This window comes from Antedon bifida, chromosome 4 (assembly GCF_963402885.1).
Source record: "Antedon bifida chromosome 4, ecAntBifi1.1, whole genome shotgun sequence".
Classification (NCBI taxonomy): domain Eukaryota; kingdom Metazoa; phylum Echinodermata; class Crinoidea; order Comatulida; family Antedonidae; genus Antedon; species Antedon bifida.
The window spans coordinates 34,031,485-34,057,744 of record NC_136229.1 but is presented as its reverse complement, the minus strand read 5'-3'; the positions used below and the strand labels follow the sequence as shown (position 1 = coordinate 34,057,744).

At 33.3% G+C, this 26,260-nt stretch overlaps 2 protein-coding genes across 2 annotated transcripts in view; one reads left to right on the top strand and one right to left on the bottom strand.

Moving 5' to 3' along the window:
- The window catches only part of LOC144840732 (mitochondrial uncoupling protein 4-like), a 26,666-nt gene extending 3,912 nt beyond the window's left edge, over positions 1-22,754 (bottom strand). Inside the window, exon 1 of the mRNA XM_078696717.1 lies at positions 22,744-22,754. The gene's annotated coding sequence lies outside the window, so the exon portion shown is untranslated. The remainder of the gene's footprint in view (positions 1-22,743) is intronic.
- LOC144840735 (syntaxin-8-like) lies at positions 5,598-26,260 on the top strand. The gene is made up of 8 exons (XM_078696719.1): positions 5,598-5,763; positions 6,291-6,390; positions 6,710-6,804; positions 7,585-7,698; positions 8,430-8,551; positions 8,719-8,811; positions 22,995-23,096; positions 25,865-26,260. The coding sequence occupies exons 1-8, from the start codon at positions 5,738-5,740 to the stop codon at positions 25,930-25,932; spliced, it is 720 nt and encodes a 239-aa protein (XP_078552845.1). The 5' UTR covers positions 5,598-5,737; the 3' UTR covers positions 25,933-26,260.

The window sequence follows — 26,260 nt, the reverse complement described above, 5'->3', positions numbered from 1 at the left end:
ACTGTAAATTTTTGATTTTGTTAACGTGTACTCCATGATTCTACCGTAGCACTTAAAATATCATATACAGTATATTGTATTGTACTACTAAAATGCTTATGGTAGTTTATGATGTTATGATTTGTAAAAAAATATTGCATAATTGTAACCAAATTTAGCATAATTTGGCCAAAAACCTGATTTTTTTTCTTATACAATGTTTTGGTGACATTTTGGCCATAATAATTTTTCCTAGCATAATCTGGCATACTTTTGTTCTGCTACCTAGCATCATTTTGTTTTCATCGCTGGGCACCCTGAGAAAATAACTATCTTAAATTAACTTATTCTCTATAAATATATTTCTCTTTAAGTATCTGAGAGTATACTCAAACCAGAGGCATTACCCTCCCGTTACGCCACAAGAAGTACATGCCGACGACGACAGGGGGAGGGTGGGGGGTTGAGGAAACGAAACTACGAAACAAGGGATTAAACAAGAATTTCATGTCATGGGTTCGAATCCCATATGGTCGAAAGTCAGTGACTGGGTGGAATAAGTTAAAGTTATGCGAGCCTCTGTGTTTGCAATTACGTCCCCCATTGCACCACACATCATCAAGAAGGAAGCACATCAATTTAAGATATCTGATGTCGTGGCAGGGCTGCACAACTGGTACCATAACCTTTCTGCTTCTGATCATCTTTACTCGATCTCGTAAATTTTATGTTTAGCGCATTAACTTTATAATGTCAGCAAATTAGGAACAAATGATAGAATATTATGTGATGTTATACAAATATTATAATTATAGCCTGGCCTTTCATATCGACAACTCGTGACACAAAAAACGCTATCGACACTATACCTCGAGGTATATTCAGAGCGTCATTTCGGCGATCGAGCATTCTCTACTTCTACGGAGCGCCATATATGCCTTTATTTACTTCCGAAATAGAAATAGTACTACGGTAACTCTGGTTCAGTGGACCAAATTTAGCACCAGTGGAGCACATACAGTGATGATATAAAATAGAAATAAGTCACTAATTTTAATATCTTTTCGTATGTTAATACACTGTGCTCAAGTAGACCCTATTTGGAGCCAGTGGAGCACAGTGATATAAATAGAAACAAGTCATTGAATGTTAATATCTTTTCGTATGCTAAAACACTGTGCTCAAGTGGACACAATTTAGAGCCAGTGGAGCACAGTGATATAAAATAGAAATAAGAAATAAGAAGAAATAGAAATAAGTCACTAATTTTAATATCGTTTCTTATGTTATTGCATTGTGCTCATGTGGACCCAATTTGGAGCCAGGGAAGCACAGTGATATAAAATAGAAATAAGTCACGGAATTTTAATATCTTTTCGTATTTTAATACACTGTGCTCAAGTGGACCCAATTTGGCGACAATGTCCGATTCATGCAAGATATTCTATTGTAAAAATGTTATGAATAAACTTTGATGGTAGTTGCTGTGTATGGCCGCACCGTCCCCAGAATAAACATGTTTTAAACAGATAGTTTGTCTTCGATGGTTTTTGTATGGGGATAATGGAGAGTTAAATAAGATCAAATATAGAACATTTGCAAAGATGCCGATTTTTAGACCAATTTCGAAGCTTAGACTAATTCCGCCGCCGGGCTAGGCCTTAGGTATATACGAAGTCGAGTTTTAAAGTAGAAAACCCCACCTAAAATGTTGAAGTCGCATCTGGATAGTTGAAATTTTAACATTATTATAATTATTATAGGTGATTATGTATAGTTATAAGTATAAGTGCAATTCTTGGCTCTATTTTCATTATTAGCTCTGCCCCAACCATGGTGGGCTAGTAGTGGAGACTTAATATTTAATTTCATATGTTAATGAATTATAGGTGCACTTTCCGGGGATAAGCTCTATTGTCCCTGGTGAGTCTTATATAGTTTGTTTCATATAATTTAAAATCATGTAAAGTGCCATTTTTTTGGGGGGGCGGCAACCTATGCAGCTCTATTTTTCAAAATTATCTTTGCTCAGCCCCAAGCATGGTGGGGTACTGAAGAGTCTTATACATGTTTGAAAAAATAATAGATGTCATTTCCGGAGACCTTGCAGCTCTATTTTAAACAGTTTGGTATGCCGTGCGTTGTTATGCAAATGAGTTTGTGCAGGTGTATTATGGGGAAGATGGTATGTTAGTCATTCGCGATCAACACGCCACACTGATGTTGTTAATCTTTACATTAGAAGATTGTTCAAATCATGTAAATAAAACATTTTCCGGCCGGAAACCTATCAGCTCCCCTCTTTTAGTTTGCAAAAGTAATCTCAAAAAGAACTCCATGTGGTAAAGAAGCCCACCCAAGAGTACTAAAAATGAAGGAGCACATGGGCTTCTTTTCGAGGTTTTATGGCAGTTTATTTAATGGAAAATAATGCCATGCAACTTTGTTTCTGATTTTAAAAAAGGTCCACTTGTGTTATTAGGCCTGACATTTACAACCCTCAAAATATCTCTCTTTTAAAATAAAAGAAAAACAATATTCATTATTTTATTTATTTATTTAATTTTTATTTATTTTTTTTTTATTTAAAAAAAAATATCCGTAGAGGTTCGAACCCAATCTACTAGAGCTGAGAGCACCTAAGGCCTGAGCATTACCCGTTAGGCCACAAAGTAGTACATGACTGAACAGCTGATAATAGTCTATTTATACGTGTATTACGTAATTCATCGGTACGTCATAACTATCATATTAATCTTGTTAAAACCAAAATGATCAGTTAGCTCAGTCGGCTGAGCGTCGTGTTGACAACACGTATGTCGTGGGTTCGATTCCCACGCTGGTCGGTGGAATAGAGTTAAAGGCATGCGGCCACTGTGTTTGGGGTTCACAGAATTATACGTCCCCCTTTCCACCACACATCATGAGGCGACAACATCAATGCATCTGGTGATGTGCTGGAAACGACCCCAAAAGGCTGTGGCAGGGCCTTAGTGCTGAGGCAGGGAGAGCACATTTAACATCTTTTTTTTATTTAATTTTTTTTTTCAACCCGTATTCGATCTCGTAAATTTTAGGTATGCCGCCCTCAATTTTAAAAGAAATTGAATTTATATTTTCATCGCAGGTGTACGAAACGGTTTGGTATGCCGTGCGTTGTTATGCAATGGTTGTGCAGGTGTAGTGGGAAAGATGGTATTGTTAGTCATTCGCGGTCAACACGCCACACTGTTAAATTTTGATTTTGTTAATCAATGTTGCTACATTGATAGCGAAAATGTCCGATTCATGCAAGATATTTTATTGTAAAAATGTTATGAATAAACTTTGATGGTAGTTGCTGTGTATGACCGCACCGTCCCCAGAATAAACATGTTTTAAACAGATAGTTTGTCTTCGATGGTTTTTGTATGGGGATAATGGAGAGTTAAATAAGATCAAATATAGAACATTTGCAAAGATGCCGATTTTTAGACCAATTTCGAAGCTTAGACTAATTCCGCCGCCGGGCTAGGCCTTAGGTATATACGAAGTCGAGTTTTAAAGTAGAAAACCCCACCTAAAATGTTGAAGTCGCATCTGGATAGTTGAAATTTTAACATTATTATAATTATTATAGGTGATTATGTATAGTTATAAGTATAAGTGCAATTCTTGGCTCTATTTTCATTATTAGCTCTGCCCCAACCATGGTGGGCTAGTAGTGGAGACTTAATATTTAATTTCATATGTTAATGAATAGGTGCACTTTCCGGGGGTAAGCTCTATTGTCCCTGGTGAGTCTTATATAGTTTGTTTCATATAATTTAAAATCATGTAAAGTGCCATTTTTTTTTGGGCGGGAACCTATGCAGCTCTATTTTTCAAAATTATCTTTGCTCAGCCCCAAGCATGGTGGGGTACTGAAGAGTCTTATACATGTTTGAAAAAATAATAGATGTCATTTCCGGAGACCTTGCAGCTCTATTTTAAACAGTTTGGTATGCCGTGCGTTGTTATGCAAATGAGTTTGTGCAGGTGTATTATGGGGAAGATGGTATGTTAGTCATTCGCGATCAACACGCCACACTGATGTTGTTAATTTTTACATTAGAAGATTGTTCAAATCATGTAAATAAAACATTTTCCGGCCGGGAACCTATCAGCTCCCCTCTTTTAGTTTGCAAAAGTAATCTCGAAAAGAACTCCATGTGGAAAAGAAGCCCACCCAAGAGTACTAAAAATGAAGGAGCACATGGGCTTCTTTTCGAGGTTTTATGGCAGTTTATTTAATGGAAAATAATGCCATGCAACTTTGTTTCTGATTTTAAAAAAAGTTCTACTTGACATTTACAATCCTCAAAATATCTTTCTTTCAAAATAAAAGAAAACAATATTCATTATTTTCCATTAAAAAAAAATCCACTGGCGCCAAATTGGGTCAACTTGAGCACAGTGTATTAACATACGAAAAGATTGAAACTTGAGTGACTTTATTTCTATTTTATATCACTGCTCCCCTGGTACCAAATTTTGTCCACTTGAGCACAGTGTTTTATACGAAAAGATATTAAAATTTAGTGACTTTATTTCTATTTATATCACTGTGCTCAACTGGGGCCAAATTGGGTCCACTTGAGCACATTGTATTAACATACGAAAAGATATTAAAATTTAGTGACTTTATTTCTATTTTATTTTTTTATTAAACCTTATTTTGTGAGAGTGACCCTAAACAGCATATGCAGAGACAGTCAAAAACATATATGAAAAAACAGATGAACTATGTTCAAAAAATTTAAATATATAATATATATGTACTTAAATACAAAAATATAGCCTACAACACTATACAAAACGTTGAGTTTTTTCTTTTGGGATTAAATATTCTTTTAGAGCAGACTTATAATTATTTATTGTTACCGCATTTCTAAGTTTGGTGGGTAGCAAACTCTATAGATGATGAAGCTGTTCTTAAAAGTTTCAGTTTTAGGGAAAGGGACGACAAATTTCCTATCACACTTCGGGTACATCGATGATTTGGAATTCTGGCAAGACGCAGGGCAAGACCATTTACAGACCTGTAGGCAAGGCAGCCCAGTTGTAGATGCTTGCGATCTTGGACTGTATGAAAAGATTTAAGGTGTTGTAAATGTTAGTTCGTGGTGTGAGAGGATGAGATTTAAGGATAATGAGAAGTGCTCTATTTTGAATGGTCTGTATTCGGTCAATATTCGATCTGATTCCCCAAACATCAATAGACAATGTGTGGGAGGATTATAGTGTTATAGAGGAGTATGGATGTGTGTTTATTAGTGAAATGACCGAGCACGCGATAAGATGGAGATGGACAAGCCCAGTTTGGAACGGAGTTTATTTACATGAAAAGAAAAAGATAAATTTGAATCAATGTGAATGCCAAGATGTTTCTGTTTGTCAGTTTGTGATATGGGTATATACGAAACGATATTAAAAGTAGTGACTTTTATTTATATTTTTAATCACTGTGCTACCCTGGTGCTAAATTGGGTCCACTTGAACAGTTACCGTAGTACTATTTCTATTATTGAAGTTAATAAAGGCATAAATGGCGCTCCGTAGAGAAGTAGAGAATGCTCCAGTCGTCAGAATGACGCTCTGATTATACCTCCACACAGCACACAGTAGAAGCCTAGCAGCATGCAAGAAGAAGACCTGCTGCCGGCCGACAACAAATCAAAAGGGAGGCTTGGGCTACCTACTACTAGGCCTAGCTAGAAGAAAGACGTTTTGTACAATTATGGCGGGTTTTGGCGGTGACTCCTGGTAAGTTTAGTTATTATTTGATTAAAATGATTACCATCCATGTAGCCTAGGCCTAGGCCTATATATTGCATTTTATATCTCTCTATTATTTACTTTTACTTTAGGCCCCTTATTAAATATTACTTAGTTAGGCTAGGCCTACTACTAGGCTAGTTAGGCGTAGCTAATAGGCCTCCCTCCCCTCGGGGAGAGAGAGAGACGAGCGAGCATCCCCCTTTGTAGTACTAGGCCTAAGTAATATGTAGAGTAGGCCTAGTTAGCCCTACAGTAGTGCTAGATGATAAAATTAGTAGGCCTACTACCAAGAATAAGCTAGAAGGTTTCGGCCAAGTGTATGATATGCTCATACTAAATAAAACATTTTTATTTAATAAATTGTAGTCACCGTGGCAATTAAATAATTATTTTCATAGTAATATGTATTTTGGGGGATTTTTCCTGGAGGATATTGGCTTGCTGCTGTGTGGCAACTCTGTGTGGCAACATAAACACAGAATATCTGTATTTTTAATTTTCTTTCCTTACAGGCTGCGGGATCATGAAACATGTATACGTTTGTCAGCAGAAATTATGGAGAAGATAAATGAAAGGAATGATTTGCAAAGAAATGGAAAAAGCCATTCTAGAGTAAAAAGCTTATCTTGAACTTTGTTATTGTTTTTACACTTACACAGTAGTCTAGCAAACAAGTACTAAACAGTCACTTTGTTTCATAACATTTATTTCCAGACTTTCTGACAACCATAATACACTGATAAAATAAAAATATGCATTTACTTAAGCAACTTGTTGATTGCATTGTTTTGTATTTTTTATATGCGATATTTTATGTTCAACTTCAATTTATTTATAAAATGAATTGCGGTAATAAAGTTCAATTCAAGTGCAAGAATACTATTTACTCTTATTAAATTATTTGCTACACATTACGCCTTTGTTATTACAGGTTAGTGCCAAAGTACGTACTCTACTGAAAAAATTTACTGAAGATGTGGAATCGCTGCAAGTAAAGTTAAACAGAGCTGTTTCTACATATCAACTGTATCTTTTTATATTAACGAAATCGAAAACAAAATATCTAAAAGTTCTGGTATTATTTTTAGACTTTCAGCATTTATTCCTCAAAACATCCTTCGTACTATTATATACTCTTGGTTAAATTCCCTAATACCTGCTCAATTTCAACCCCTGTTCAAATTCAATTTCAACTATCATAGTCATAACACAAGAACCTCAAATAAAATACATATTCCATTACACAAAACACTATCTTTCCAACATAACATTCAGTTTTCAGGGCCAAAATATTGGAACAACTTACCCAAATACATAACCGAATCGCCAACAAAAAAACATGCTAAAAAGGCATCTATTATCCACATATAATCACTGAATCCTAAATAATATTAATTCAAATTTCATTGATATTTTCAATCGGTTATTTTTGTTTACTTTGGTTTTTTTATGATTTTTTTAATTTTTTGGCAGCCCACCACAAGTTTACACTTTCTGGGGTTCGCCTCTCTTATTTAAAATTGTTTTTTTACAAACACTGTTAATAGAAAAGAAAAGAGAAATAAATGTTCTGAAATGAAATGAAAATGAATAGTAAACATGGTTTAGTTGAGTTCTGAAGATAGTGTGTTAAGATGATTTACAATTATAGTCTTTTTTTAAATAAATTCCCCTCCTCGCTAAATAGAAAAGGTTAGCCTGTTTTCATATAATGTATTCTATAACAATAACATTGCCAAGAAAACATTTTTCAAATAAACAATTGGGGGAAAATGTTATTTTATCAAACCTTGACTGATTGTTTAGAACTCAAAACGAAGGAGATCGTAGACAGATGTTAATAGACGAATTGTCAACTAAAGGCAGACAACTAGAGGATACATTTACTAACCAATCTCGATACACAGCAGCAACAGATAGGTAAACCATTTTGTATTTAATTTTTAAATAATAAATGGAAGACTATGAAAATGTGTCTTGAATTTCAATTTTTTTAATTTCAAAAAGGCAAAGTGGAATAAAGCAAACAATAGTTGTAATTTAAGTATAAGAAATTGTGTTTACATGACATGTAGTGTATAAGTAGTTTTAGTTCATTTAAAAACCATCATAACCAACAAAACAAATTTCCTTTTGGACAATAAAGATTCTGTATGTATGCTATAGATTCTGTATGTATGCTATAGATTCTGTATTCTGTGTATCAATGGGTGTATTTATGCTATACAAATTATAACTAAATGAATATGTATTCAGCAAGTGTAATCAATTATTTTTAAAGATGTATTGAAAATGTAAAATGAAGATTAATAAAATAAATAGGTCATTTCGCAGTTTTAATAAACTTCTGTAAAAAAATCAAAAATTAATTATTTCATTTATAAAAAGACAAAAGAAACATTTAATTTTAACCAAAAACCATTTTCTGACAATTTAAATATTTTTTGCTTTAAATTAGATTTTTTTCAGCTAAATAATTTTTTTTTCAATCCAGTTTTTGGTCAAAGTGAATAACTATTGTGTGACATTAAAATGGCATATTAAAAAAAGAATTAGAAAAAAAATCCTAATCGAGTCTTTAGGGGTATTCTTTTTTAATCTATTTAATTTGAATGATAAATATAATACTGTAGTTTTGTTTTTGTGGATAGAACTGGGCTTATTAGTTCAAGTACATCAGGTTTTGGACAAGATCTTTGGGAAGAAGAGTCTGAACAAACAAGAGGCTTAAGTGCCACTGACATAAGATCCCAACAACTACAAGCAATAGAAGGTAGGCTGGTTTAATACACTTCAAAATACTTGCTCCATCTTTTTTAATGTTTTAATAATAAATTCCATTAAGCTGTCTGTCCAATACAACCTCTCTTCATCCTTTTCATGTTGCTCATGTGAACATTAGGGTTTTTTTTGTGAAAATAAAAGTCTTTATTTTGATAGAGCAAGACCGAGGCTTAGAGGCTTTATCAAGCGTAATTTCTAGACAGAAGCAGATGGGTCAGGATATTGGCAATGAATTAGATGAGCATAATGGTAGGTAAACATCATTTTATGGTTTGTGGGAGCGATATGGTTTATATGGGTTTTCCTCTCTCTTATTTTTCTCTTTTTTTCCCCCTCTCTTTTTTTCTCTTTTTTTACATTTTAATGTCTCTCTGCATGTTTAATTTTAATGTAATTTATAACTAGCAATATGGCCTTTGGCCACGAGATGTTACATATGGATGTTATTGAATTGAATAAAAGTGATATATATAATGTACTAATTATTATAAAATGTTGGTATTGTAAGGCCTTTATTTCAAATTGATGAATTTGGTACTATTGTTGTTCAGGGTCAATCACGTAACCATCCATTGTTTCTAATTTGTGACATTACATTACTAGGTAGTTCCCACTAGGATGCAGTGCATATTGACACAAATCTCCCAAATTATCACATGTTTTTGCTCAAAATTACTTGGAATTGCTTTGGTGTCTGTAACATTAAAAAATGTACATAGTGCCCTCTATTGTTCTGTATTCTGTTTATTGGGTAATATACTCTAATAAGTTTACTCATCGACATGTTTACAACAAACTTCAGTTACTGTGAAAAACAGCAAAATATCTCTTTTTACCACCAGTTTTCATTAATTTCAATACTAAATTTGAAATAAATGTGATTATGATTTTAAAACAGCTGTTTGAATTTGATCTCCTATTTTAATAAACTGACAACTTAAACATTTTTAAAAAGCAAGAGCTTCTGACATGTTTGTGAAACCTTTGTTTATTATTTTAATATTCCACATTTCTAACCAGGGAGAATTACATCAAAGGATTTAATCTAATCTAAGATTATTGCTTGATCCATGGTAATCTTTAATACTTAATCCATTCAAGTCAATTGGGATAGGTGTAGAGTTAGGGTTCAATTTACCAATCACATTTGTTACATGTTATAGCCAATGAAATCCAGTAACTTGTTATTGTAATGCAAATTTGAGTATTCAATATTGAATACCAACCCAATTATTGTAGGACACAGGAGAGAGAAAACCGTGTATACTGAAAAGTTAAAAATAACAAATAGTTTGTTAGCAATCTATTAACTATACTAAATTATTTCAAGTTTTTGAGATGTTTATATGTATGTATGTTATATGTAACTCTTTTTCAGCTAATTTGGTATATTATTGAACATTTTTTCTCTGTTTGATTCATCTTAGTACTTTAGCTAATCTTTGCTTTAAGCATTGCTAATCTCTCTTCCATCCCTTTTAATCTTCACAATCCTTGCCTAAGCCACTTCTCACAGGTATGTGTGAACCTGCATTGCTTTATAAGTTCAATTATTTATGATTTCTTTAATGATATCATTAATTTATCATTAGTCAATAGGTCATGTAGTAACCAAATGCTAACCTACTGTGTGTTATACTGAAAACCACAATACTTTCAGATTAAATATGTACCCACTTTGTCTAGCATTAGCAACATTTATAATTTGATTTAATAGTCACCACTCCAAAAACTGGAACTAGAATATCGCTAAAATATCCTAAAGTCCTACTATACTAACAAGAAATATTTCTTAGAAAAAACACTGCTTGACTTTTTACTAAAATCCGGGTTTCCCTGCAGAAACCCTTTTTGGCGACAGTTCATGGATGTCAAGGGAATGTGTATTAGGTTTTATGGATCTGCTCCTTAATGGCTTGTAGTGTAATTTATTATAATTTGAAATTATGGATATGAGTAATTGGATATGTTGGGGTTAAGGGGGAGCAACCGTCTGAAAAAGACAAATAAAACAACAAGCTTTGTTAAGCTGCCAGAAAGCTCCGCTCATTCTTCAGTCCATAATGGAAACATTTAAGTTGCATTTCTAACTTTTTAGAAATTGTCATAATTGATAAATAACTTATAAATAAATGTCCTTTTTGTAAAAAAATGTATTGATTGACATTTAGCAATTAATATTCAAGTTGTGTTTTGTGGCTGTAGATCTGCTTCAGTCATTTACCCGTAATGACAACTGACTTTTAAATTACCAGCATTCACATAAATCAAATATGTAGATTATCCTAAATTTTCTCTATGAACATGTTTTATTTACAAATGAATTTGATAAAATGATGATGCATACTAATATACTAATAAATAAAGTATGGTCCCTGCTTTTATTGAGAAATTATCAGTGTATTCTATCCTATTTGAAAGTTAGTCATAAGTTATTCATTTGCCTAAAGCATGTCATTATACCTGTCAATAGTTTACAACTCAAGCTTAATTAGAAATGGTATAACAATGTAAGGAGAAGTTTAATCTCTGATAATTTGTACAGGCTGTGGTAAATGCCTAGAGCTGCTGCCTACATATTAGTCTTAAACTTCCATGTCTAAATTAGTGTAAATTTAGCTTGTGATGAGGGTAAGAAAGTTTGTACAGGCTGTGGTAAATGCCTAGAGCTGCTGCCTACATATTAGTCTTAAACTTCCATGTCTAAATTAGTGTAAATTTAGCTTGTGATGAGGGTAAGAAAGTTTGTACAGGCTGTGGTAAATGCCTAGAGCTGCTGCCTACATATTAGTCTTAAACTTCCATGTCTAAATTAGTGTAAATTTAGCTTGTGATGAGGGTAAGAAAGTTTGTACAGGCTGTGGTAAATGCCTAGAGCTGCTGCCTACATATTAGTCTTAAACTTCCATGTCTAAATTAGTGTAAATTTAGCTTGTGATGAGGGTAAGAAAGTTTGTACAGGCTGTGGTAAATGCCTAGAGCTGCTGCCTACATATTAGTCTTAAACTTCCATGTCTAAATTAGTGTAAATTTAGCTTGTGATGAGGGTAAGAAAGTTTGTACAGGCTGTGGTAAATGCCTAGAGCTGCTGCCTACATATTAGTCTTAAACTTCCATGTCTAAATTAGTGTAAATTTAGCTTGTGATGAGGGTAAGAAAGTTTGTACAGGCTGTGGTAAATGCCTAGAGCTGCTGCCTACATATTAGTCTTAAACTTCCATGTCTAAATTAGTGTAAATTTAGCTTGTGATGAGGGTAAGAAAGTTTGTACAGGCTGTGGTAAATGCCTAGAGCTGCTGCCTACATATTAGTCTTAAACTTCCATGTCTAAATTAGTGTAAATTTAGCTTGTGATGAGGGTAAGAAAGTTTGTACAGGCTGTGGTAAATGCCTAGAGCTGCTGCCTACATATTAGTCTTAAACTTCCATGTCTAAATTAGTGTAAATTTAGCTTGTGATGAGGGTAAGAAAGTTTGTACAGGCTGTGGTAAATGCCTAGAGCTGCTGCCTACATATTAGTCTTAAACTTCCATGTCTAAATTAGTGTAAATTGTGATGAGGGTAAGAAAGTTTGTACAGGCTGTGGTAAATGCCTAGAGCTGCTGCCTACATATTAGTCTTAAACTTCCATGTCTAAATTAGTGTAAATTTAGCTTGTGATGAGGGTAAGAAAGTTTGTACAGGCTGTGGTAAATGCCTAGAGCTGCTGCCTACATATTAGTCTTAAACTTCCATGTCTAAATTAGTGTAAATTTAGCTTGTGATGAGGGTAAGAAAGTTTGTACAGGCTGTGGTAAATGCCTAGAGCTGCTGCCTACATATTAGTCTTAAACTTCCATGTCTAAATTAGTGTAAATTTAGCTTGTGATGAGGGTAAGAAAGTTTGTACAGGCTGTGGTAAATGCCTAGAGCTGCTGCCTACATATTAGTCTTAAACTTCCATGTCTAAATTAGTGTAAATTTAGCTTGTGATGAGGGTAAGAAAGTTTGTACAGGCTGTGGTAAATGCCTAGAGCTGCTGCCTACATATTAGTCTTAAACTTCCATGTCTAAATTAGTGTAAATTGTGATGAGGGTAAGAAAGTTTGTACAGGCTGTGGTAAATGCCTAGAGCTGCTGCCTACATATTAGTCTTAAACTTCCATGTCTAAATTAGTGTAAATTTAGCTTGTGATGAGGGTAAGAAAGTTTGTACAGGCTGTGGTAAATGCCTAGAGCTGCTGCCTACATATTAGTCTTAAACTTCCATGTCTAAATTAGTGTAAATTTAGCTTGTGATGAGGGTAAGAAAGTTTGTACAGGCTGTGGTAAATGCCTAGAGCTGCTGCCTACATATTAGTCTTAAACTTCCATGTCTAAATTAGTGTAAATTTAGCTTGTGATGAGGGTAAGAAAGTTTGTACAGGCTGTGGTAAATGCCTAGAGCTGCTGCCTACATATTAGTCTTAAACTTCCATGTCTAAATTAGTGTAAATTTAGCTTGTGATGAGGGTAAGAAAGTTTGTACAGGCTGTGGTAAATGCCTAGAGCTGCTGCCTACATATTAGTCTTAAACTTCCATGTCTAAATTAGTGTAAATTGTGATGAGGGTAAGAAAGTTTGTACAGGCTGTGGTAAATGCCTAGAGCTGCTGCCTACATATTAGTCTTAAACTTCCATGTCTAAATTAGTGTAAATTTAGCTTGTGATGAGGGTAAGAAAGTTTGTACAGGCTGTGGTAAATGCCTAGAGCTGCTGCCTACATATTAGTCTTAAACTTCCATGTCTAAATTAGTGTAAATTTAGCTTGTGATGAGGGTAAGAAAGTTTGTACAGGCTGTGGTAAATGCCTAGAGCTGCTGCCTACATATTAGTCTTAAACTTCCATGTCTAAATTAGTGTAAATTTAGCTTGTGATGAGGGTAAGAAAGTTTGTACAGGCTGTGGTAAATGCCTAGAGCTGCTGCCTACATATTAGTCTTAAACTTCCATGTCTAAATTAGTGTAAATTTAGCTTGTGATGAGGGTAAGAAAGTTTGTACAGGCTGTGGTAAATGCCTAGAGCTGCTGCCTACATATTAGTCTTAAACTTCCATGTCTAAATTAGTGTAAATTTAGCTTGTGATGAGGGTAAGAAAGTTTGTACAGGCTGTGGTAAATGCCTAGAGCTGCTGCCTACATATTAGTCTTAAACTTCCATGTCTAAATTAGTGTAAATTTAGCTTGTGATGAGGGTAAGAAAGTTTGTACAGGCTGTGGTAAATGCCTAGAGCTGCTGCCTACATATTAGTCTTAAACTTCCATGTCTAAATTAGTGTAAATTTAGCTTGTGATGAGGGTAAGAAAGTTTGTACAGGCTGTGGTAAATGCCTAGAGCTGCTGCCTACATATTAGTCTTAAACTTCCATGTCTAAATTAGTGTAAATTTAGCTTGTGATGAGGGTAAGAAAGTTTGTACAGGCTGTGGTAAATGCCTAGAGCTGCTGCCTACATATTAGTCTTAAACTTCCATGTCTAAATTAGTGTAAATTTAGCTTGTGATGAGGGTAAGAAAGTTTGTACAGGCTGTGGTAAATGCCTAGAGCTGCTGCCTACATATTAGTCTTAAACTTCCATGTCTAAATTAGTGTAAATTTAGCTTGTGATGAGGGTAAGAAAGTTTGTACAGGCTGTGGTAAATGCCTAGAGCTGCTGCCTACATATTAGTCTTAAACTTCCATGTCTAAATTAGTGTAAATTTAGCTTGTGATGAGGGTAAGAAAGTTTGTACAGGCTGTGGTAAATGCCTAGAGCTGCTGCCTACATATTAGTCTTAAACTTCCATGTCTAAATTAGTGTAAATTGTGATGAGGGTAAGAAAGTTTGTACAGGCTGTGGTAAATGCCTAGAGCTGCTGCCTACATATTAGTCTTAAACTTCCATGTCTAAATTAGTGTAAATTTAGCTTGTGATGAGGGTAAGAAAGTTTGTACAGGCTGTGGTAAATGCCTAGAGCTGCTGCCTACATATTAGTCTTAAACTTCCATGTCTAAATTAGTGTAAATTTAGCTTGTGATGAGGGTAAGAAAGTTTGTACAGGCTGTGGTAAATGCCTAGAGCTGCTGCCTACATATTAGTCTTAAACTTCCATGTCTAAATTAGTGTAAATTTAGCTTGTGATGAGGGTAAGAAAGTTTGTACAGGCTGTGGTAAATGCCTAGAGCTGCTGCCTACATATTAGTCTTAAACTTCCATGTCTAAATTAGTGTAAATTTAGCTTGTGATGAGGGTAAGAAAGTTTGTACAGGCTGTGGTAAATGCCTAGAGCTGCTGCCTACATATTAGTCTTAAACTTCCATGTCTAAATTAGTGTAAATTTAGCTTGTGATGAGGGTAAGAAAGTTTGTACAGGCTGTGGTAAATGCCTAGAGCTGCTGCCTACATATTAGTCTTAAACTTCCATGTCTAAATTAGTGTAAATTTAGCTTGTGATGAGGGTAAGAAAGTTTGTACAGGCTGTGGTAAATGCCTAGAGCTGCTGCCTACATATTAGTCTTAAACTTCCATGTCTAAATTAGTGTAAATTTAGCTTGTGATGAGGGTAAGAAAGTTTGTACAGGCTGTGGTAAATGCCTAGAGCTGCTGCCTACATATTAGTCTTAAACTTCCATGTCTAAATTAGTGTAAATTTAGCTTGTGATGAGGGTAAGAAAGTTTGTACAGGCTGTGGTAAATGCCTAGAGCTGCTGCCTACATATTAGTCTTAAACTTCCATGCCTAAATTAGTGTAAATTTAGCTTGTGATGAGGGTAAGAAAGTTTGTACAGGCTGTGGTAAATGCCTAGAGCTGCTGCCTACATATTAGTCTTAAACTTCCATGCCTAAATTAGTGTAAATTTAGCTTGTGATGAGGGTAAGAAAGTTTGTACAGGCTGTGGTAAATGCCTAGAGCTGCTGCCTACATATTAGTCTTAAACTTCCATGTCTAAATTAGTGTAAATTTAGCTTGTGATGAGGGTAAGAAAGTTTGTACAGGCTGTGGTAAATGCCTAGAGCTGCTGCCTACATATTAGTCTTAAACTTCCATGTCTAAATTAGTGTAAATTTAGCTTGTGATGAGGGTAAGAAAGTTTGTACAGGCTGTGGTAAATGCCTAGAGCTGCTGCCTACATATTAGTCTTAAACTTCCATGTCTAAATTAGTGTAAATTTAGCTTGTGATGAGGGTAAGAAAGTTTGTACAGGCTGTGGTAAATGCCTAGAGCTGCTGCCTACATATTAGTCTTAAACTTCCATGTCTAAATTAGTGTAAATTTAGCTTGTGATGAGGGTAAGAAAGTTTGTACAGGCTGTGGTAAATGCCTAGAGCTGCTGCCTACATATTAGTCTTAAACTTCCATGTCTAAATTAGTGTAAATTTAGCTTGTGATGAGGGTAAGAAAGTTTGTACAGGCTGTGGTAAATGCCTAGAGCTGCTGCCTACATATTAGTCTTAAACTTCCATGTCTAAATTAGTGTAAATTTAGCTTGTGATGAGGGTAAGAAAGTTTGTACAGGCTGTGGTAAATGCCTAGAGCTGCTGCCTACATATTAGTCTTAAACTTCCATGTCTAAATTAGTGTAAATTTAGCTTGTGATGAGGGTAAGAAAGTTTGTACAGGCTGTGGTAAATGCCTAGAGCTGCTGCCTACATATTAGTCTTAAACTTCCATGTCTAAATTAGTGTAAATTGTGATGAGGGTAAGAAAGTTTGTACAGGCTGTGGTAAATGCCTAGAGCTGCTGCCTACATATTAGTCTTAAACTTCCATGTCTAAATTAGTGTAAATTTAGCTTGTGATGAGGGTAAGAAAGTTTGTACAGGCTGTGGTAAATGCCTAGAGCTGCTGCCTACATATTAGTCTTAAACTTCCATGTCTAAATTAGTGTAAATTGTGATGAGGGTAAGAAAGTTTCCTGTTGTTAAACTCTCATTTAACCTCTTTTTTAAATTCAGTTTAAATTATATTCTAATAAAATGAGAATATAATACTTTTTTTGAGTGATTGTGTTTTGCAGATATGGGGAAGCCAACATTTTTTAAAAGATCTTCAACCTAGCATTCAAAAAAGGTTACAAATAGTTGCAAGCATGAGATATTTAAACAGATTGTAAAGTTTAAAATGAATGTATCTACAGCAGTGTGAGATTAGAGGTTACAAATAGTTGCAAGCATGAGATATTTAAAAAGATTGTAAAGTTTAAATTGAATGTATCTACAGCAGTGTGAGAGAGGTTACAAATAGTTGCAAGCATGAGATATCTAAACAGATTGTAAAGTTTAAAATGAATGTTTCTACAGCAGTGTGAGATTATAGGTTACAAATAGTTGCAAGCATGTGATATCTAAACAGATTGTAAAGTTTAAAATGAATGTATCTACAGCAGTGTGAGATTAGAGGTTACAAATAGTTGCAAGCATGAGATATCTAAACAGAATGTATCTACAGCAATGTGAGATTAGTGTTTTCACATTTAAATTGACAAATATACTGTAACAATTTACTGATAACTGTATATTTCCATTGTAACTATTCAGAGATAATTCCAACAAAGATGATATAACTAGAAAGCTGTGTTTTACTGTGAAAAAAGGTATTCAATTGATTGCAGGTCAGAGTATACCTCACAAGTCAAAAGATTCAATTTGTATTATTATAGCTGTATTCCTGGTGTTCTTAATGTAATTACTGGAAATTGAGCCAAAAAAATCATTTTTACTTGCCTGTAGCAAGCAAGAGTTTGAGGCACCCCCTGCGTTCTAACACCATTTGTAGCATCTGTAATTGGTTCCTAATTGTTACATACTTGTACAATTTGTGAAACTGTATTTTGACACAAAATGCAGGTGTGGTCTAGGAATTTGTAGTCTTCCTTTAGGCTGTAGATATCCAATTGTTTAACCTCAGGATAGGAAGTGCCATGAGTAATGAAACACCACCACTAAATATTTTTCTTTCTATCCTACAAAAAGAAGTATATAAAAAGTATTAACAATAAAGAGTGTATTTTCCTAGTTTAACTTCATTTTATAGAAATGAAATGTATTTCACTACAGTTGAATCTCTCATACGTGGGTCCAGGAAAAGTGGCCACTTACAGGTTGTATCTGTATAGTCAACCTGTGTCTGATATTTTGGTATTCTTCTCAATTTACCAATCCTTCCAATCTATATTTCTTATTAAAATGTTAATTTGTATGTTAATACATAACATTTTTTGTCCCTGGGTGTCTTCGTTACAGAAGGTACTAAACACTTTAACTACAGTCAAATTATGATACTTTATATAATTAATTTGTTATAGCTAAAGCCTACAATAATTAAGTCAATGTCCTCCAACTTTTTATTCTAATATGTACACAGAATTGCTTTTTTAAATGACCATTGTCAGTCCAAGTTTAAATGCTTAACCAGTGTTTACTCACCTCAGGGCAAATTGAGGTCCACATTCAAGACACCACAAGACTTAACCCATCTGAAAAAACAACCCCGAAAGCCGTCCGATATTTGTGACATGAAGCACTGCAAAATGTGAAAGCAGTTTAGCACAGGTGTATTCAGTAATTTTGGGTAGATAATTGATCTTAGGCCCCTAATATGGAACATTCAACCAGGCACTAGGGGCTTTCTGGTCCCTTTGCCAAGGGATATTTTTGTCAGTCACTCTTGTCCTTAAAATCTTTTTGTTCTTTGATTGAAATGTGTGGGAAATTTACCACCATCACTTTTTATTTTTTGTACACAAACATTGTTGTTTTCTCATTTTTATACATCAGTATTTAAAGTTTGTAGATGAGTACATATTTTTTAGCAAAATGTAGCAAAATTACTAAATGATTATTTCAACCATTTCATTGCGATCTTCACTTACTTAAACTAATTAGTATAGTTCCCTCTATGGTCAACGTCAGTCAACTCATTTCAGTTTAGTCATTCATGTTTTACTTTTATATTATTTTCTACATTTAGCAAAACTATGTACTGTACCCACTTCTTTTAAAGGAGATTCCATTTAACAGAAGTAAACAAACAAAGCATTACTCTTTATAAATTGCTTCTTCTACTACTTATTTGTATTTTAAGTTATTTTGAATTTTCTACATAATTCAGTAACATAAATCAACCTATGATGAACATGTATATTTTTTGCATTATTTATAAGACATTCTCCTAATTTATTACCTTTATTACACTCTTTATTTATTCAAACAGTTAAACTTTCATTGAGGCATACAATATTACGTCACGTAGAAAGAACTACTTATAAATTTTTAAAAACCAATTATCATGATATTATTTGTTATCTGTTGAGGAAAACAAAATGTAAATATGTATAGTAATATATAATTAATAGTAAAAATTATTATTAGGAATAGCCTTAAACAGGGTCATAGCCACCAGTTCAGTTGGTAAGCTTTCAACCTGTCCACTTTTTGACAACCCAGTAGCTTATAAACAGAGATTGTTCCCTTTTCTTGTGAAAACCGTACCACTTTATTTCTTGTGTCTACATTACTGTTAGAAAACTTAATAGACTGTATAGTATTTGTTAGAACCCATTATTTTATACTCATTTGCATATTAATAAATAAACAGAAATACGTTTATCATATTCCAATTACAAACATTTGTAAGATATTTATTCAAATTCACAATATAGATTAGTTAAACCTGCCATAATTAATATCTGTCACCATTTTATTGTAAGAGATTGCTGTTTGTCTGTATCTTAGTTCACCATCAATACAATGATGTTTATCATTTGCCTGGTAGCTTCTAAAGTAATGATTTATAGTGTATTGGAATATAATGCATTGTTGAAGCTACGTGAGAATGTCTATTAAACAAAGCTTTTATTTAATTTTCCGTCAATTTCAAAATTCCTTGGAATACTATTTTAAATACACAAGAGTCGCAATTGTATTGGGGATTATTGCTTAATTGGAAATTGGTTTTAAATTTCATGTAATCCTCATAAACTTGGGGGTTCTGATTCAATATTTAAGATTATTACCGATAAAATAGACACATATGTACAACAAATACATGTCACTTCTACTAGAATACTGGTGACGTTATACTGTAAATAGCATATCAATTTGAGACTTAAAATACAGTAGTACTGGCGGCGCTCCTCGGTAGGATAATAGTGTTATGTTACCCCTGTATTAAGTCTTGTTTTTCGTCACCTTATTGCAAAAAGGTTTGGTGGTCTTCGGTTTGCTTTCATCAGCGTTACTGTGAATACAAACAATTGAAGTCCTTGGTATTATTGCAACTGCTTTACTTGCATTTGCACTGAAATTCTGTGAAGATGGTTACGCACAGAAGATATCTGTTATCTGTTTCTTGTTTTCCTTGTACATTGCCTATAATAAGTCTTGTTTCACCAGAACAATCAACAACCCGTCATGTTAAAGGTTGCCTTTTTTTAGACAGCATTCCTCCCCTGATTCAGATTGGCCAAACAATTATGTTATTTAACTAGATTGATAAAAAGAAACTAAAGATGGTTAGGGTTTATTTGGTGTATGGCGACAGTAGCGTTGCAGTGGAGGAAACGTTCATTAACTTGATATGTCCCCTGTGACATGGATAAAAATGATTTTTTTTTGTAATACTGGTACAGAAGTCCACATCAATGTACCAGATACTCTGTAATACGAAAGTGAAAGATCTTGTACTGTGTTTAAACCAATGGGGAGGCATTAATTATCGTTAAATTTCACTCAAAACTATTATTTGTGATTGATTTATTGACGCAACATATTTGTGTGTGGTTTCCTATTATTTTTCAGCTGTATCTCTTAGCCTTAGGTAGGCTACTTTTGATGTAGCCCTTGGTAGGCTGGTTGGGGGTATAAACCAGCTAATAGAAGTGGGTCATGCCATAGGGCCTAACCAGCTGCTGTTCCGAATAAACTCTCTCAATGATGAAATACATACAAAGTTAGGCTCCTATAAACTCTTTGCTTGTTTGGAGGCAAAACAACCTGGGAGCTACCGTCAGCTCCATAATGTATGACCTCTTATAAGGTCATGTCTATCTGGGAACAGATTTCGAGACAACATGAACAGAATGTTTCCCTAAGTTTGATGAATTAGTATATTATGACTTATTAATTATGTTTTTTACTTGAAAGCCTTTCATGTTGCTTTGATTTGATTGTTATCCATTTTTGATCATTATAATGTACTTAAGTTGGGTTTAAAAGCAAAGATAATATCTTAAATTACCGGTCATGTCTCATGTTGTAAAAGTTGACCCTGTTTTCAGAACCTTTTGTATTGGTTATGTTTCCTTTATTGAAAATAAAGAAAATAAACTCAACCTAATGAAACTCGGATTAGAGAGGAAATAAAGAATTGAATGTCTCTATTTTTTAGACATGTTTATGTTGGGCTAAAATAGAATTGGTTTAATGAAGCAGATCCAGATGTTGTATTTCTGTAGCAACTATAATTAGCATTTTTAGCGAAGAAACAAAGTGATTTTATATTATGAACAATTTATTAATTACAAAATTAGAAAGAAATATATTTTCTGAAGTATACTTGATTTTTTTAAATATTCATGTTTATTAAATTGTATTTTTGATTATCAAGGAGGCTGATTTTTAAAGAGAAGTCATACATTATTTATGTCCATATTCATTCAACATCCTTTCTTTGTGGTTCTCCATTCCTATTTAGACAAATGTGAAAATTACTAAGATGAGTCGACTAAATGTCAAATCAAATTTGGAACATACTTTTTGTTGATTTTATTCAAGCAAAAATAGATTAACATTTGAGTATAGCAGTAGAGCAATACACGTTTGATAAATTTTTGTTTGTCCAATGATTGTTATGTCTGATTTGATGTATGAGACAAATAAAACATGCCTTCACCAATGTTGTAGACCAATGCAATGTATATATCGTTTGATGGATCAATTGGTGATTGAAAAAGGGAGGAAAACGTTTTGTGTCAGAGTGAACAAATTGCTCCTTTCCACCTTTGTCACACACTGTATGTTAACTGGAGTTAATTAGATCCCCTTAAATTATACTGCAATGCATTCCTCTCATAACTTTCACAATTCATATTTATTTATTTTTTAAGTTTGCTAACATTTTAATGTTTCAACATTGTTGACTTGTATCAACAAAATTAGAGTCTATTTGAGTAAAACTTTTTGCCCAATATTTTGAGTCTACTCATTGTTTGAAACCTTTTACTCAACTTTAGTCTATTTGAGTGAAACCTTTGCTCAATATTTGGAGTCTACTCATTTTAAGAAACCTTTTGCTCAATGTTAGGAGTCTACTCAGTGTTATAATCCGTTCACTCAACTTTAGGAGACTATTCAGTGTTAGAGACCATAATATTTGAGTCTACCATGTCAAATTCATCAGTTACCTACTAGCCCTAGGGCTACTAACTTACAAAAACATACATTCCAATACACCTGTTGTTATGATATGTCCAACTTGCAAACATTTCTAATCACTCGTCAAACTGTTTGTCATTTTTCAACGGAATGTCATTTTATACTTCATATTCAAATATTTTCTTTATAAGATTCAGATTGATATATAGCCTTGTTTCTTAGAGATTTGTGGGTTTTTTTCTTGCATAAACAATATTATTATTATTAAATAATAAGTAGGCTTAATATTATTTCCTTGTTGAGTATTGTCATTTTTAAAACATTTTTTAAAATGTTACAGTAATTTAAAAAAAGTATAATTGACACCTACAGTTATTTACTAAATTACGCCCATTCCAGTCTTTTGGTCTACTGTGGAAGCATTCCGTCACTTGATATTTTGACTGGCAGAAACCCAAATTCATACCAACTCATAAATAATAATTCACATTAAATTCAACTGAATTTGTCATATTTTAATAAATTGTAGATAAGTATTTCCTGCCAAACTGATTTTAAACAACATAAATCTTTGGTAAATATGAATACAGGTACTCCAATGCAAATAGCTTTAGACTGTAATCTAGTCGAATATTAAACTTTCCTGTTAATGATCTTGATTTTAAGTTTGATCATTCTGTTTTAACACTGGTCAAACAAATTATGTCCAATCACAGTCATCCCTTGTTTACGATACTTCCTGTGTACAGGCTGTCGATTGTGTAGCATTCTATCACAAACTACAAGGTATCATAATTCATTTGTTCCTAGCTCAATCATCACCTATAATAGGACGTGCGATAGATACATTCTCATTACATATTTGGCTTACTATAATCTAATGTGTCTTTAATGTGTGTATGAATATTGAACAATAAAAGTTTTTGAATTTAAAAGTTACAAATAATTATGTCACTGCAATAATTTATTCATAATATTACTTGGATTTTGGAAAATGGTATTATTTTCTGTTTAGCAAGGCCTTTTGGTTTCTAACATTCTTTAATTGTTTTATCTTTACAGAAATTATTGATGATATTAACACACACATAGGACATACAGATCAACGTTTGGTAAAGGAGACTAAACACATACGGAGAGTTTCAAAGAAAGCTGAAGATTGTAGTAAGTTTATACTTTATTTAAGTAGGAAAAAATACATCAAGTCAGTAGTATTTACTTTATCTTATACATTTATGGTTTCATTGATGGATGTTTTTGTTTAATCCAATTTTTATTATTTTGTACCCTGGGCCTAGAGTTATTAATCCCTGTCCCTGAACACAAGGGATCAATCCATTATATCCCATATCCCATTCCTTTAATCTCAATTGATGGAACACAAGGGATCAATCCATTATATCCCATTCCTTTAATCTCAATTGATGGAACACAAGGGATCAATCCATTATATCCCATATCCCATTCCTTTAATCTCAATTGATGGAACACAAGGGATCAATCCATTATATCCCATATCCCATTCCTTTAATCTCAATTGATGGAACACAAGGGATCAATCCATTATATCCCATATCCCATTCCTTTAATCTCAATTGATGGAAGACAAGGGATCAATCCATTATATCCCATATCCCATTCCTTTAATCTCAATTGATGGAACACAAGGGATCAATCCATTATATCCCATATCCCATTCCTTTAATCTCAATTGATGGAAGACAAGGGATCAATCCATTATATCCCATACCCCATTCCTTTAATCTCAATTGATGGAACACAAGGGATCAATTCATTATATCCCATATCCCATTCCTTTAATCTCAATTGATGGACACAAGGGATCAATCCATTATATCCCATATCCCATTCATTTAATCTTAATCATTATCCCTTAAACTCTATTCATCTTTTATTGGTAATCCTCCAGGATAAAATAACCTAAATGCCATCCCATGCAAAAATATATACAAAAATGGTATGAAATTTAAATACAAAATTGGCATTCAATTGAAACATGCAAGAATAAAGCCCTTCCATACCAACTTACACCTTTTTTAAAAATCATTTTTGAGAATGATTTTATTTTTTAAAATTTAGTAGAAGTCATCACATCTGCTGTGTAATATCATAATAAAACTTGCTTTGTCATGAAAACAAAAATTAATTTTAATTTAGTAAATTTGTAGGTGTCATAAATTAAGAAATGATTAACAATATCAATGACAGATGGAAGTATAAAGATGACGCCCTTCTCAAATTAAATTAATAAAAATGTTTGAAATCAGCCAACATGATCTTGTATTCAAATTGTACTGTCTGTTATTAAATTAAGAAGCCGTAATTAACTGAATATAAAAATAGGACAATTTGGAATTTCATATATCAACAGGCTTTGTGAAAAACCACCAAATAATGTATTTAATTTGTTTTGAACGAATTAAATATACATTTTAGCAATTTCTTGTTATTTGACATACTTTTTAAAACATTCAATGTTGAGGTGGTTTGTCTTGATTGAATGTTGTCTTGTTGAATACTGTGGAAGGTAAAATATTTGATGTAAAATGTTTTAAAAAACGGCAAAGTATTGCATGTGAACCCAACTCTCTATTCTCTTCCCCATCATTTTGCCGTAAAGGCTGGAACACCTTTACAACCCGGAACACCCCCAAATTATGTATTGGTATCTCACACCCAGGGCAAAGGTTACTGACCGGTAGTTCAAAATGTAACATTATTTATACTATGATGATACTGGCGATTAAAAGTGTCTTGAGAGAGCAGTATATTTCGCATGCAAAAACCATCAATCATAGTGACATTATGGATTAAGGATGAATTCAATTCTTACTCGTTGCATTCTTGGCACGATTTCATTGCGTTCCTCTTATTTGTGTTCCTTTTAAATACAATATTTTATTCAACCGTTTAATGTGGTATACTTGTTTGTATCAGGCATCAACTCTTTTATAGTATCGCTGATAAATATAATTTATTCTAAATTGTATAGTTATGTGAAGCTGCCTGTTTATTTGTCGTAATTAGCCTTTCCCGTTAGTGTAACTGCACTTCAACAAAATAAGATCACTACTACAGTAATAGATGCTTGTCGATCATCATACATGTCTTTTTTAACTTTGTAATTTCAAAAAGTAAAGATAACCGTCAATCACACGAGTCAGCGCTGCAGTCCTGAGCGTACGGTCCCCTCCCTGTGGGAGTTTACCTGAGCGTTTCAACACAGCCTAGACGTCACTAACAGTTGCTCTAACAATACACTATGAGGAAATCACAGTGTGTGCAAGTTTTATCTTACATGCTCTATTATTTAACCGTCAAAGACGAATAGTTGACACTGGCAAATGTGAAGGTTCTTAAGTCAATAACATGATTTGCTTAAGAATTTATAAAGAAGGCTTCTAATATTTTTATATAGAATCAGAATTTGTTTAGTTTTCTCATCCGATTATATTCTCATCTGCTATTTACAATTAAATATTAGATGTATGATTGACACAAGTTTATATAATTCTTTCTTTATTCAGTACTGATATGAACTTCTATAACCTAAGTCCTTGTTTGTATCAGCTTGTTTTGATGTTGTTTGTTACATAATGTTCTTTACTAGTATTTCTGAGTGTATCACTCTTCTACTTCCACCAGCAAATGAAAACACTCACAAATCTGTATTGAAGAAAAGCTTTTATCTTAAATATTATCACTTTTTAATCTCAAATCAATAGCTCTTTTTTTTTACATCTTTTTAACTTATTGGGTTTTTTTCTGTTTGTAACCCTTTTTTTGTCATTTTTTAACTTTTGGGCTTCCCCATCACAAGCTTTTGCTTTTTCGGTCTTTATAAAATATTGTATTAAAGTCTTAAAATTGATATAAACTACTAAGTAGTTTTTGTGTTTTTTTTCTTGCAGCATATTTGGTTATTATTGTTGGTCTTCTCATAGCTATTGTCGTCATAATAGCAATTCCTACATCATAGTGTCCAGAGACCAGTTTTACATTCCAGGTGGTGGCACAATATTGACTTGACTCCAGGTGTCCAATGTTTTAAATAAGATTCAGGTGACAATTATACAGAATTTATAATAATACATTTATTGGATTAATGTTGGATACTTGCTATAACACACATTGAGTGTTGGGTCGTATGATGGATGGATAACTTACTGATTTTGCGTATTTGAACCTTGGAGACAAAGTTTCGTTGCAGACGCAAAGAGATTTGTATGTTACACCTATTTTACACACTGTTTATCCTTCCTTTTCACAACTCCTTTTCATTTTCAATAATAATACACCATTTTGGA

What these genes read in the sequence shown, in the direction of transcription:
- LOC144840735 (XM_078696719.1), top strand. Translation starts at nt 5,738, where the DNA reads ATGGCGGGTTTTGGCGGTGACTCCTG. An exon ending in GCTGTTTCTACATATCAACT is followed by an intron (nt 6,805 to 7,584) that starts GTATCTTTTTAT and finishes CTGATTGTTTAG; the next exon opens with AACTCAAAACGAAGGAGATC. An exon ending in ACAACTACAAGCAATAGAAG is followed by an intron (nt 8,552 to 8,718) that starts GTAGGCTGGTTT and finishes TTATTTTGATAG; the next exon opens with AGCAAGACCGAGGCTTAGAG.